General features: G+C 48.1%; 2 protein-coding genes across 3 annotated transcripts; one reads left to right on the top strand and one right to left on the bottom strand.

The window, feature by feature from the left end:
- The first annotated feature begins 1,008 nt into the window (after nt 1-1,008).
- caprin1a (cell cycle associated protein 1a) lies at nt 1,009-6,850 on the top strand. Its single transcript, XM_068741910.1, has 17 exons — nt 1,009-1,117; nt 2,213-2,347; nt 2,592-2,654; nt 2,751-2,837; nt 3,230-3,474; nt 3,548-3,630; nt 3,724-3,912; nt 4,029-4,081; nt 4,173-4,256; nt 4,352-4,513; nt 4,706-4,814; nt 4,934-4,995; nt 5,142-5,273; nt 5,461-5,620; nt 5,700-5,888; nt 5,977-6,083; nt 6,178-6,850. The coding sequence occupies exons 2-17, from the start codon at nt 2,213-2,215 to the stop codon at nt 6,262-6,264; spliced, it is 1,947 nt and encodes a 648-aa protein (XP_068598011.1). The 5' UTR covers nt 1,009-1,117; the 3' UTR covers nt 6,265-6,850.
- A 150-nt stretch (nt 6,851-7,000) lies between these two features.
- nucb2a (nucleobindin 2a) lies at nt 7,001-12,439 on the bottom strand. 2 transcript variants are annotated; one of them, XM_068741911.1, is made up of 13 exons: nt 12,390-12,439; nt 11,913-12,056; nt 10,862-10,969; nt 10,661-10,793; nt 10,140-10,243; nt 9,760-9,945; nt 9,586-9,676; nt 9,430-9,488; nt 9,265-9,357; nt 9,097-9,186; nt 8,822-8,992; nt 8,687-8,747; nt 7,001-8,616 (listed from the first exon to the last, which is right to left on the bottom strand). In XM_068741911.1, the coding sequence occupies exons 2-13, from the start codon at nt 12,054-12,056 to the stop codon at nt 8,468-8,470; spliced, it is 1,389 nt and encodes a 462-aa protein (XP_068598012.1). In that variant the 5' UTR covers nt 12,390-12,439; the 3' UTR covers nt 7,001-8,467. The 2 variants fall into 2 exon arrangements, with proteins under 2 accessions (XP_068598012.1, XP_068598013.1); XM_068741912.1 differs by having other exon boundaries at nt 12,395-12,433.
- Between the last annotated feature and the right edge of the window lie 702 nt (nt 12,440-13,141).

Below are 13,141 nucleotides of genomic sequence, written 5' to 3'. Positions count from 1 at the left end.
AGATTAGAATATTAAAATATGAAATATTTTAAATCATGTCAGAGCATGTCTTTGAATGTAAATATAAACTTACAACTTTAAGCCTTAGCTGCTTTCAGTTATTACATTTAAATGTTTCATACTGTTGCGCCCATTTTCACAACAGTGAAAGCTACCAAAACCAAGAAAAATAATTTTGACAATTTTAAGAACATAACAGGGAATAAGCGTTAGACAAAAGCAAAGTATTCAACATCGGGGCGCTTCTCCTGCAGCTTACCAGTAAAATGAGATACTTGCGCCATCTTGTGTTCATTTTTTGCAATTACTAGGAGACTTTTCCCCTTGTGGTCTGTATTAAATTTACAGTTATGCATTTTTAGGAAATAAGTGGTTCATCATGATGCAACAGACCCCACAAAAAATAAGATCTGAAAGATAACATTTGCTGAGGGCACGTCCGGGAATTTAGATTTTAGCTGATCTTGGTTGGGGGTATTTAGCATTTATAAGATTTCTCTCTAATATATGGACAAAATTTGTTTTAATTAAAATTTAAAAAAATTAAGATTGAGACTTTTGCTTTTGAGTTGTAAATCTGGAGCGAAGCTTTGTAACAGTATTTATAATTTCGTATTGGGTCTAAGCTATTTACGGATAATGTACACTGAACAGGTAATTAGCTAAAGAGATAGGCCAAAGTAATAAACAAACAAACAAATAGACACAAATATGATGCACATTTTTAATTGAGACGGGGTGTTCATCACGACATCACCGTTTCTAAATCTAATTCTAAAATAATAATAATAATAATATCACACAATATGTATGATTAGTATTGAGAGAAAAAAAGAGAATATCACAATTACGACAAATACTGTTTAGTATTAATAACAGAGACTGTAACATGTTTTACTGTCAGGCATTCTTAGGGTCAGCCAGGGGTCCTTGTAGCATCACCCGTTAGCTCAGCAGCAGCTAGTCAGCCATTGGCTGGTGTGAGCCTGAGCATCCTTCTAGAGGAAATACAGCTGAAAGTAGCAGATACTCGGTCGCACGTCTTGCAAACCGCACCGCTCGGAAAGTTACCGTCAAATTCGAGAACCGGAATCTCTTCGAAGACAAGAGTATAAAGGTGCGGGATTCGTGTCATCGCTAACAAATGTCTGTATTTGTTTAAATAAATCCTCTTTGGTCGGTTTTACTCGAGGCGTTTTCACCCACGTATAAACGTTGCAGGAGGGCGTAGTTTATATCGCTTTATCGTCAGTAGTATTTGCTTGATGTCGTTTTTTGTGAAGTGAAAGTGAAATCGGGTCAATTTTTTTTTTTTTTTTGCCGTGTAACGTTAACGGACGCGCTAGCTTCTCAGCTAACAATAGAACAAGGAGATGGTGATGACAAGCGTTCCAGGGTTATTAATTCGAGCAGACGTAACGCTAGCTAACCAGTGTTGTTTACCTTGCGTGAGTGAAACGCTAGCTTGCAAAGAAGCCTAAAATAATAAAGGTTTAACAGTAGCCGAGACCAGGTTAGTGTTAGCTACGTGTCGCTAACATCTGCCAGTAAAGTTAGCGCGATATTTGGAAGATAAGGTTTTTGACGTGGAACAGAGAACCGACATTCTGATGTCCGTTAACTTCCTCACACAAAGTCCGAACTTAGTTTACTACTGCATGCTTTTACGTTCGCAGTTAGCCACCTAGCTTGACGGCAGCTAATGTTAGCTACTTAACCGCTATTCTTTTTTGTAGTCCATGCTAATAATTTTATTCCCTAACCTAAATCAAATGCTAATTGATGCCGTCGAGCAGGTTGCTATCTCCAAACGATGGTTAGCAAACTTCACTTTTTATGCGTTAACGACCTCTAAAGTTGTCGAATTAGATCACAAATTCACAATCAATAAGACCTAAAAAGTACTCCATCTGATAAGAGTTCGTATTTTAGGCACGCTATAAGAGAAAAGGGATCGATTCCCATGACGACAATAATCAGCCTGTGGATGGAAAAATCGTGAATATACTATTCACCATTTATCTCTCATCCACGAGGATTCACCGCTGATAAGTTCAGGGTTAACCTTCTGTGAGGTCATTCTCTCCAGGTGACCTCAGAAGTTCAATACCTGGAAGTGCTTGTTCCAGTGTTGTTGTTGTTGTTTTCTCCATGGCAACAGAAATATCTGTACGTTTCCAACAATGTTCTGTCCGGAACGTTTGTCCTGCAGATGCCTTCAGTGGCGGTTGGCAACAGTGCTGTCCAGTCTGCCGTTCCAGACCTCGGGAACGGGAGTCACTTTGAGACAATGAAGCAGATCCTCGGCGTGATGGACAAGAAGGTTCGCAACATGGAGAAGAAAAAGGTATCTGGAGTTAAATAGAAATGTAAATATCATTTAACCCAAAGCGAGCCGTGAGATCTGTGGGCTGTGGATGTGTTGCGGTCGCTGTAATAGATTAATAAGAAATACTGCATGCTCATTAAATGTATAATATATGTATACTCTGTGATCCGAGACTCGGGAACGCTAATTCAATGGTCCCTGAACTCAAATGTCTTATTTCATTTATTTCATCTTGTAAATTTCACGTTGCCTGTTTCTCCAGTCCAAACTGGACGACTACCAGGAAAAGAAGAATAAGGGCGAGAGACTGAATCAGGATCAACTGGTAAGAAGACAAAGTTTCTAGATCTGTATTTCTTTATAAATTCAAAGCCAGTGACGGACAGTCGTGCTTTCTTGTTCTCCCGTGACGCGCCTGAAGGAAGCCTTGTCGAAGTATCAGGAGATCACCAACAACCTTGAGTTCGCGCGAGACTTGCAGAAGAGTTTCCTGGCATTGGGTCAAGAGGTGAGTCCCGAAGTCACGTCTGCCCCAAAGCCGTCGACCTCTTAATGAAGACGCTGGAGGAGCTGAAGATGTGGAGATGAGCTCCACGTTCACTTCTCTGTCCTTATTGGACGATTCGTTTCCAGCTATTTATGTCAGTGTTGACTGAAACGACAGACAAACGACTCCGTCTGTATTCCAAACAGATTAAAGGCAGCTATTTATTCGGCTTCGACCGAGCTTCTGAAATCAGGAGCGTTTTAACGGCTCCACATCAGGTTGACTCTGTTCTCCAGGGATGTAGATCCAAGTTCGGACACGGATCCAGCTCCCTTGCTAACGACTTGATGCGCCACAAACCGAGATGATCGGAGCATTTGATGTGTCTGAAACGTGCGGCCGTGCGCATTCAGGTCCAAAAGGCGGTGAAGAAGTCGGCCAGGCGGGAGCAGCTGTACCGGGAGGAGGTGGAGCAGCAGCGGCTGAAGACCGTTTTGGAGCTTCAGTTTCTCCTGGATCAGCTGGGAGACGACGGCGTCCGGCAGCAGCAGCTCAAACGCCTCGACGCCGCCGGTTCCCCTCTGCTCACCGATGCCGAGCTCGCATCCCTCGACGAGTTTTACAAACTGGTGGGACCTGAGAGGAACAGCGACATCAGGTACGACGTCGGAATGTTCCTGCGCTGAGACGGTCGACGCCGAACTGCGTTTAACCTGTCGTGCGATCCAAAGGTTGACTGACCAATATGAAGAGGCCTCGCTCCACTGGTGGGAACTGCTCGAGGGCAGAGACAAAGCTGTAGCAGGTAGCACGTGTAAGTGTTCCCCCCCCCCCCCCCCCCCACACACACACACAGACGTCTATGCGTGTCGTTGAGAATTGTTTTCTGACGCCGTCTTTGTTCCAGATAAGTCACTGAAGGACACGCTGGACAAAGTGCTGCTGAGCGGCTACTTTGACAGAGCGCAGACTCACCAGAACGGGACATGTGGGGAGGAGGAGCAGGAGGAGGAGCTGGAGGAGGAGAAACGGGAGGAGCAGGAGGAGCAGACCACGGTGGCCGAGTCTAAGGCTGGGATGCAGCCTTCGGAGCCTGGTGAGCAATGGTGGATGTGTGTGTGTGTGCGTGTGTGTGTGTGTGTGTGCGTGTGCGTGTGCGTGTGTGTGTGCGCGCGTGTGTGTGTGTATTTAAACTCTTGTCCTTTAATTCAGAAGGATCGGCTGCTGAAACGTATACAGAGGCGGTTAAAGTGGAAACCACAGAGGTGAGCATCGCCTAACACTGAAGGGGGGGGGGGGGGTAACGGGGGGGGCGTTGGCGCCCATCATTTCACGGCTGTTTCTCTTGGGTTGCAGTTCATAAACAGACAGTTCATTCCAGACACGCCGTACGGCTGCACGGACAAAGAGCTGGCGGACGATTGGACGGTGGAGGCTCAGGTAAACGGGTTCAGGCGCCGCAGCGCCGTCGTCCGCGAGTCCTCCGTGCGTGCGTCTCAACGCTCTGTGTTTGGGGGCGCTCTGCACCGGAATAGATGGTGGATCCCCTCCAGCGCCCGCCCCCGGCCCGCCTTGACGCCGAACCGGTCGATCCCGTGAGCCACGCCGCCGCGGCTCCGGCAAACGACCCGGTGGTGAGGAAGCAGGCGGTTCACGAGCTGATGGCCCAGATGCAAGGGACGTACAACTTCATGCAGGTGAGAGCTGCCGTGTCCAGCCTGGGGACTGAATGCGTCTTTACTCTGTGTACTTTCACGTAGAGGTACAAAAACGAGTCCTTTTAATAATAAAGGAACAGTTTAAAATATTTGTGGGACATTTTTCCAAACTGAATTGACCACAAACAGAATAAAATAAGAGATAAAGCTGCCCTTGTCTGTTTCTCCTAGGACTCCATGTTGGACTATGACGGCCAGGTTCTGGACCCGGCCATCGTGTCTGCGCAGCCGATGAAGCCTGGGCAGACGGTGGACCTGCAGCAGATCGGCTGCCCTTCGGGTGAGCGGCGTTCTCTGAACAGAGGAACTCGAGTCGGATCGTGGTTTTCCCGATGGCGACGGTTGGCTGCGTCCCACATGCTCCTCCTCCTCACTCTTTGGCATTCTTCTTCCAAACAGCGCCGTCGGAGTCCAGACTTCCTACGTCCGGAGTCGCGTCTGGACGACGGGAGTCCTCGCCGGTGAGTAGAGAGGAAACATTTCCTGGTTGCGTGTTTCAGCGGCGCATCCGTTGCGTCCATTTGAGACCGGCAAGGAAGTGAAAAAGGGGAAACAAATCAACCATCGTCTCTTTTCCTTCTGTATTCCCTCGCTTCTCCCTCCCCAGGCCTTGATGTCTCTATCATCTGAGCCCTCCCCCGCCTTGTGTTCCCTCTCCCCTGCCTTCTCACCTGTCTCCAAACCCTCCCATCCTGGCGGCATCAATGTCAACGCAGCCCCATTCCAGTCCGTGCAAACGGTACTCGTCCCATACGGGACCGGTCTCACTCAATAGCAGTGTCCTGATACTCATTTAGGTTTTGGGTGATCAATGAATTTATTCTGACCAGTAATTGAGAAACAAATGTCGTAGTCTGTCCTGCTCGCCAGATGTTTCGGATCTCGTTTCGGTGGGACGGACGTGTGACCTTTCCTTCCCTCTTCAGGTGTTTAACTTGAACGCACCTGTCCCCCCGTCCACCGACGGGCAGCCGGATCCTCTGAAGCAGCCGGGTCAGTTCCCCGGCGGCTACGGACAGGGCTTCAGCAGCCGGCCGGAGAGAACCGCAGACCAGCCCGACGTCCCAGAGGAGACGTTGCAGTCGGGTGAGGGCGGAGCTTATCATTCCCTGGAAGTGCAACGGAGCGAAGGGATGCGACGGACTGATTCTTCCTGTCTGTGCAGCCGTCGGTGGATTTCAGGCACAGGACCGGGACGCGTCCTCAGCGGGGGGCCACGAAGAGTCCTCTTCAGGCGCAGGCTTCGGGCAGTCGGGGCAGGCCTATTACAGCAGCAGGGCGGTTTCCAGGGGCGGTCCCAGGAGTTCTCGCGGCATGATGAATGGGTATCGGGGCTCCTCAAACGGATTCAGAGGTAGGAGCATAAAAACAAGTTTACCGTCTGTAGTCCCGTCGTCCCGGTTCTTTAACGACACTCGATTGATTCCGTGTTTTGTCGTCAGGGGGGTATGACGGGTATCGCCCCCCCTTTTCAAACGCTCCCAGCAGTGGCTATGGTCAAACCCGGTTCAACACGTCCGAAGACTATTCCAGCAACGCCTATCAACGGGTAAGACTCGCTTCCGTTCTCCGAGCCTCGTCTTTCCGTACCGGTTTTGGGTCGCGTGATTTAGTCGCTGTAAATATTCATCCGCTTCTTTTAGGAAGGATATCAGCAAAACTACAAGAGGGGAGGCGCCGCAGCGCCTCGAGGTCTGTCTCGCGGAAACGCAGAAGCAATGCAATCCTAAAGACCATCTCCCCACGCTATGATTAAGGTTCAGGATTTTTGAATGTCCGCCCCCCCGCCCCCTCGCCGACTCTCTTTTATAACAATACGGTCTCTCATCAGTAAATCTTATTTTAACTCCCGGCCTGCTTCTCGGATCGCGCCGGCTTCGGCCTGTCTGGATCCTCTCGACGTTTTAACACAAGACGCTGACCGTCACCACGTGTTGGTTCATCAGCACGTCTGTGTGATATAAAACAATAGATATTCCTGTAAACTTGAAAGATTTCATTAATTTATTTTTTGTACAAAACCAATGCAAAAAATATCCGCTGTCGATCTGATTCCGTGAGAACGGTGCCGCCCCCCCCCCCCCCCCCCCTGTGCTGTCAGACACTTTTCCTATTCATTAACGCATTTAACTTTGTTCTGTTTTTTACCCACATCTCACCTCTTGCACCATCACCTGTTTGTACGCTGATGTTACTGGTTGAGACTGTTTCAATAAAGTTGTGTTCTATTTCCCTCCACTCAAGAATGAAGTGCTTTCTTGCTAGAGGCTCCGTTTGTTAGTTCTTAAAAGTCACCGGAGAACTGTTCTCTCCTTTGATTCTGGACCCTGCATGTGTGGAAATGCTGTGTGCGTCGTTTTAGACATTCCCAAAACAAAGATGTTTGGATTCAGCCCGTTCACTCCCAGAGGCCCTTTTGTTTATGCGCTGTTGGGTTCGGGTATTTCCGGTGAAGGTTACGTAAACTGAAGTCTGAACGGCTTTATTGTCTTGAAATGAGGTGAACAGTATTGTCAGATCTCGTCAGTCAGCAGACAGAAAAGGTCGTCGTGTGCAAATTATAATGCGTATCAAAGGAACACTTGAGACAGTCACCTATTGACAGGCAGGATGTATTCATTACCTTTTTAAATTAACTTCTTTCACAACGTGCAAATGAAACCACCTTCAGTTAAGAGTGTCGGGTAGAAGGAACCACGACGTTGTGGATTATAAGCGATACACAGAGTGCCAAATACAACCACGAGAGCCGAATGAGAGTCCAGAGGTTCGGATTATGCCACAGATAGTGCTAGTCCACTCGGCCCGGTCCACTCTGGGATTATCAGGTCAGATTTATAAATTAAGACCATCTAAAAAAAATAAAAAAATCCAGCAGTAGCCTTTATGAAAAGCTTTGACGCAGCTAAGTGAGGAAAGACAAGATGAACAGACCTTAACATCTTTGAATTATACTCGAATAAAATCAGGACCAATCATCAAAGCTTAAATGAACATGCCAGACACATTTTCACATGCACAGTAAACCAAAGCAGAAAACGTGAATACCGTCGGTTTCAAGGCAGATGTCGTTCAGAGATCTTAATAGGAGCGTGATGCGAAGTGGGGATATCCTAAATCTATTTGTACTCTGACAGCGACCAGAACCTGCATTAAGAAGGCGGCAAAATGATTGTTTTAAAATGAATTTGGATTTCTAAGCACCCAGGCCACATGGTGGCGTGTTTGAAACACAATCTGGGGATGAAGTCCTCTGTGGCTCGTGACCTGAACGGCTATCAAAGTCCTGCAGGCTGGTTAAAATGGCTCGTCATGTTAGATGATCGTAAAGATAGCTACTGCAGTCAGTTTCTAAATGTCCGATCAATCCAGCGAAACGTTTCACCACAAGTTACGGACGTAAAGACCCCCCCGCATTTCAACAGGAAATACTTCAAATGAAGATCGATGGGATGTTGAGCCTGACGTCGGCGTTTTCGGACCCGATTCCCGACGCTGCAGCCCGATCCCGATCCGGGATTACCGCGCCTTTTCGTGCAAAAACTACAGGAAGGATTCCGACCAAATTTGGAGGAAAGGTGGGGAAAGATCCAGATGAAAGGGCAGGGGGGGGGGGTGTTTTAGAGGTCATAATTCAGAGAGAGAAACACTGAACCGGTTCCCATGATCCTTTACAAAGAGCATTTTAAGACGCACGTCCTTCGTTGGTTCGCTCTCGGAGCCGTATCGTGTAAAACATCACATTTCTTAACACTGGTGTCATTCAGCGGGGATTCTGTTCGTGCCGCACTCAGACCGAAGCGTCCTCCAAACCCGTAAATCGTGCTCGTTGGGGAGGCGGGCCTAATACTCTGGAGGGGGCCGCTCCTCTGCACGCTGGAGTGGAACTGCTGCAATAGTCTGATGAAAGGAGGTTCCACTTCCAACAGCACCTTATGGCTGGCCCGGCGGCGGCTCCTGGTGTGTTTGGGGCGCCTCTCGTTGGACCGGAACATGATTTAGTTGTTGGTGGTGTTCTTGCGATTGAAGATCTTGTTCGAGATGCAATTCGAGGTCGAGCTCTGGGACGGCGTTTCCTTCCACTGCAGCAGAGAAAGTCGTTAATACGCAAAAGAAAAAGGACAAAAAGACAACGGCGCAACTAAAACTCACCGTGAACCTCTGGGGGGGGTTCCATTTTCGGAGATTTTAGGCGTTCCATGTGATCGACCGCCTGCAACAGCGGCGAGTTTAAGCTTTTCTCAGTCGACACCTAAAAGCATTTGGAGTGACCGGAGGCCTCCGTACCTGCTGGAGCTCCATTTTCTGTGCGTTCAGCTGCTCCTGTTGTTTCTCCAGCTCGTCTCTCTGTTTCTGGAGGTCGAAGGACCTCATGTTGAGGTCCTCCTCCTGCTGAGTAAGATGCTCCTCGAACTCCCTCATCTCCTCGTCTGTGTAGGCCTGGTTCTGCTCCAGGGTCTGGGGGGCACGGCGAGCGGAAGCGACGTCGGTTATTACGGCGCTACTTATTAGAAAACGGTTTTGAGGGTTACGTAAAAAGAGAGAAACGAATCGACGCTTGCCTCCCAGCTATCCGGCTCTAAGAATTCCTTCTTTTTCGTAGCAACCAGGAACTCGTCCAGCGAGACCAACCTGTCCTTATCAGAATCCACCTGCGACGAAAAACGAGAACAAAAACATTTTTATTTAAAAATACCGACTGCACGCGAGGCAGATACGGAAAGCCGCACCTCATTCATGACGTGCTCCCTCATGCGCAGCCGCTCTTCCTCCATCTCCACCATATCGTCCTCTTCGTTCGTGGGGTCGTATATTTTCTCCAGCTAGAAATCCCCGAAGTGAGCCGTCAGTCCAGACGCCCCTCAGACACGCACTCTTTCGTACCGTGGATTTACCTCTTTGGTGAACAACGCCTCGAGCTCCTGCTCGTCGAAGTAACCGTCTCCGTTAGCATCTGCGTTAAAATGAGAAGGAGAAGTCTGCGGTGAGGAAGCGCGCGCCGTTACCGAGGAGGGGGGAGAACGGATCAGCCGGCTCGCGAGGGGTCGCACCGTGCAGGCTGAAGAAGGTCTTGGGATCGAAATCTTCCGGGTCCAAGCCGTCCGCTTCCTCCCACACCTCCTTCAGCTGGTTCTGGCTCCCCTGCAGCAGGCAAATCAAATCTCGTTTGATTTACAGCTGGATAAATAACGTTCCAACATTTCTGAGACTGAATTCGGACCCACCGGGTGGTTGACCTTCGGATGGTCGGCGTGCTTCTTCCTCATCTCCTCGTAGCGCTCCTCTTCTTTCTTTCGTTCGTCCTCGCCCAGCGTTTTCAGGTGTTCCCGTCGGTCGTGCTCCTTCGTCATTTCGTACGTCTTGAACTCATCGTGCCGCTCTTTGTCGAAGTTCTCCAGATCTTTCGTGGCCTTGATGCAGACGGAAGAGAACGTGCACGGACTGAAAACGCACCCGACTCGATTTAGTGCAAAAGTTTCACTCAATGAAGCAAACTCATTTCATTTTATCCTCATGCACAATGAGTCCCGTTGGCCTGTAGCGTGTTGACGCCCCCCCCCCCCCCCCCCCTCTACTTTTGGTGCCAAGGACCATTGGGATTTACCGATCTGATGAGCCGGTCCAGGTCGTCCACCTCAAACGTATGTGGGTTCATGTGGTTCAGGTACTCAAACTGTTTCAGCAGAGCCTGGTGGTCCACCGCGATGTCTGTTCAGGCAGCAGACGATAAACGTACGTGACTTTCTGTCGCGCTGCATGAAGGTTAAGGATCATATTACAAACATTCAACAACCGTTAGCAATGAAAAGGGAATAGTCTGATCCGAAGTTCACCGTTTGCTTCTGCTCTCCTCACTTCTCATTTCAAAACACAAAAGGAATGGTTAAAAACAAAACCCAACAAACATTCTCTTCATTTAAAAATGCATCAGAATTAGTTTCTGAAAACATTTGAGGCAAAGAAACGGTTTTGTTTTTCTCAACGCCATCTTGGATTAATCTGACGCTTTCAGTTTTTCCCCTTCACACTCAATCTCGTTAAGAAGATCTTTGCATGTGTTCTACTTTGATGCTTTTTGGCAGTGAATGTATTTAACATTAAATCAAAACTCTAAATCCTACATACCATTCCCTCCTTCGAGGTCCTGCTTGGCCTTAATCAGAGTGCGGAGTCGATTCACCTCCTGCCTCTTCAACTCATCCAGTTTGGTTCTGACGTGGTGGCTGACGAAGTCCAGCTCTTTGGCCAGCTTTCCTTGCTGCGCAGTGAATAAAACGTTCCGGTAAATGACGCCGGTGAGACATCAGAGACGGGATCGGAGGTCACCTTGATGTCCTCCATGTCCGTGTTGTGAAGCTTCTCTCTGAAATGCTCATCTTTCTCCAGAAAATCGATGACCTCCCTGAGGTAGCGGTCGTAGTGGAGCCCCGTGTCCTGCCGAAGGTAACGAGTCCCGCGTCAGATTAAAACCGCACAGATACCTCAGCGCCTAATCTCAGGACTACCATTATGTCATGCTGAAGTGCAGCTTTATTGACACGCTTGTGAGCGAGCCGAGAACAGATTCATCGGCTGACCGATTTGATAGATCTTCGTCTACGTGTTTGACGCACAGAGAACCGCTTTTTACCATGAACGTCTCTAAACTGTATCAGTGCCTTCTGGAAAATGCTGCAGCTGCTCTGTGGCGAACACCTACGTGGTATTTAACCCCTGCAAAGCCGAAAGGTCAACATTTAACACTCGCAATGAACACTCGCTTCCCCCGAGGCAGTCATAAGAGACTCCAGTCTGCAGCTGCAGCGATTGTCCTCCTACAATAGTTACACATGGATTTGTGAGGTTGTGACTTTTGAGCATTTGAGCACATGCTGCGATTTAGGTGATTTAATTATAGTGCAGTCACACATCCCCAATTTAAATGAGTTTAAATTGGTTTAATGCTGATGCTCTTAATTTCCCTGAGGAACTCTTCTCTAAGAAACAGCCTGATGACAGCAACCGCCAGGGCTGCAAGTCGTGCTGATTGATTTCTGATTGATTTATTAGATAAAGATGACAAACCAGAATGCCCATCATAGCTTCAAATCAACTGGACTTGTCATGAAGACAAACGTAAACAAGCTCAGTGGATTCTTGGTTTTTGCTGTCTCTGAATCTTTTGTCTTATTACCACACTGGCCGGAGGCTCCTCGGGGCTTTTGTGAATCTTTTGTCTTATTACCACACTGGCCGGAGGCTCCTCGGGGCTTTTGTGAATCTTTTGTCTTATTACCACACTGGCCGGAGGCTCCTCGGGGCTTTTGTGAATCTTTTGTCTTATTACCACACTGGCCGGAGGCTCCTCGGGGCTTTTGTGAATCTTTTGTCTTATTACCACACTGGCTGGAGGCTCCTCGGGGCTTTTCTCGGGCTCCTTCACTTTGGTTTTATCCACGCTGATGGGAACCCCCTCCGCCAGACACAGCAGCTGGACCAGAAGCAGCGCCCCCGCGGTGAGGAGTATCCGGCTCCAGCACATCTGGAAAATGAGGATCACCCATGTCGGTACATCGACGCCTTTATTTACGTCGTGCAACACGGAAGGATTAACGGCCAGGGTGCGCGCACGGGGCTCCGTGGCGTGGCCAGCTTCCTGCTGTGCTCCCGCCGACCGTACGCGATTAGGTAGCCGCTGGTGTTAGCTTTAGCATCTTACCCACCGCCAGCTTCGGCTAACGGGAATTAAGCACCGTTAGATAGTCGTGTCTTCCGCCGGTGCGCGCGGGTACGGCGAATGTTACCTGTTGACGACGTAAACCGGTGTGTGACACCCCCCCCCCCTCCTAAAGACGTGTGTCCGTTGTTTACTCACTTTACCGTGAATCCCGGACCTCGTCAGTTCTGCTTTTCCTCCCCGTCGCTTCCTCCTCTCAGCTGAAGCTGCGTCAAGCAGGGTAGGTTGTAAACGTGATTTCCGCTCACCCCATTGGTCAGTTTAGATGTCCGTCATGCGGGCTAGCACGTTCGGTTAAGATGAACTGTACGTGGCGAGATGATGACGTATGGGGCGCGCGGCTACGCAGAGCAGCGCAGGTAAGCTAACTGCTAACACCAGCGGTGTTTCAAGAGATTTTATAATTCGTTTGATTTTTTTGCGTATTTTCCTGAAAAATAATTTTCCAAATTAAAAAATAAAATTTATTTATCGACCAATATTATTGCACATTTTTAACTTTATTAATATGAGTGTGGAAAAAGGATTATATTGTATTTACTGAAATGATACAATAACTAAATTTACTTTTATTATCTATCTATTAGCCTGCAACAAATGATCAAAGCCTAATTATTAACTTTATATTCAAAGTTGTAAATGTTATGTGTGTTTTTTAATTGGACCATTGTGTCTGCAATAAAGATTTGATTTGATTTGAAATCGGTGTTGTTAAATATAAAAGAAGTGCAATATCGCATAACAAAAAACACTTTGAAGCGTTGATGTGATTGGATTTATCAAATGTCACTGCAGCTCCCTACTGAGACACTAGGGGGCGCAAGTGAATCGACAACGTTTGCTTGTGAAAGTAAGTAAAACTTTATTTTCACTGATGTGGCTTGAAAGGT

Source organism: Brachionichthys hirsutus, chromosome 1 (genome assembly GCF_040956055.1).
Source record: "Brachionichthys hirsutus isolate HB-005 chromosome 1, CSIRO-AGI_Bhir_v1, whole genome shotgun sequence".
Lineage (NCBI taxonomy): Eukaryota > Metazoa > Chordata > Actinopteri > Lophiiformes > Brachionichthyidae > Brachionichthys > Brachionichthys hirsutus.
This window is presented reverse-complemented; position numbering and strand designations above follow the sequence as displayed.

Coding starts and splice junctions, on each gene's coding strand:
- caprin1a (XM_068741910.1), top strand. CDS start 2,213: ATGCCTTCAGTGGCGGTTGGCAACAGTGCTGTCCAGTCTGCCGTTCCA. Junction 5,621..5,699: donor AGAGGAGACGTTGCAGTCGG/GTGAGGGCGGAG, acceptor CTGTCTGTGCAG/CCGTCGGTGGATTTCAGGCA. Junction 5,889..5,976: donor CTCCTCAAACGGATTCAGAG/GTAGGAGCATAA, acceptor TTTTGTCGTCAG/GGGGGTATGACGGGTATCGC.
- nucb2a (XM_068741911.1), bottom strand. CDS start 12,056: ATGTGCTGGAGCCGGATACTCCTCACCGCGGGGGCGCTGCTTCTGGTC. Junction 10,970..11,912: donor AGGAGCCTCCAGCCAGTGTG/GTAATAAGACAA, acceptor TACCTTCGGCAG/GACACGGGGCTCCACTACGA. Junction 10,244..10,660: donor GGACCTCGAAGGAGGGAATG/GTATGTAGGATT, acceptor CTGCCTGAACAG/ACATCGCGGTGGACCACCAG.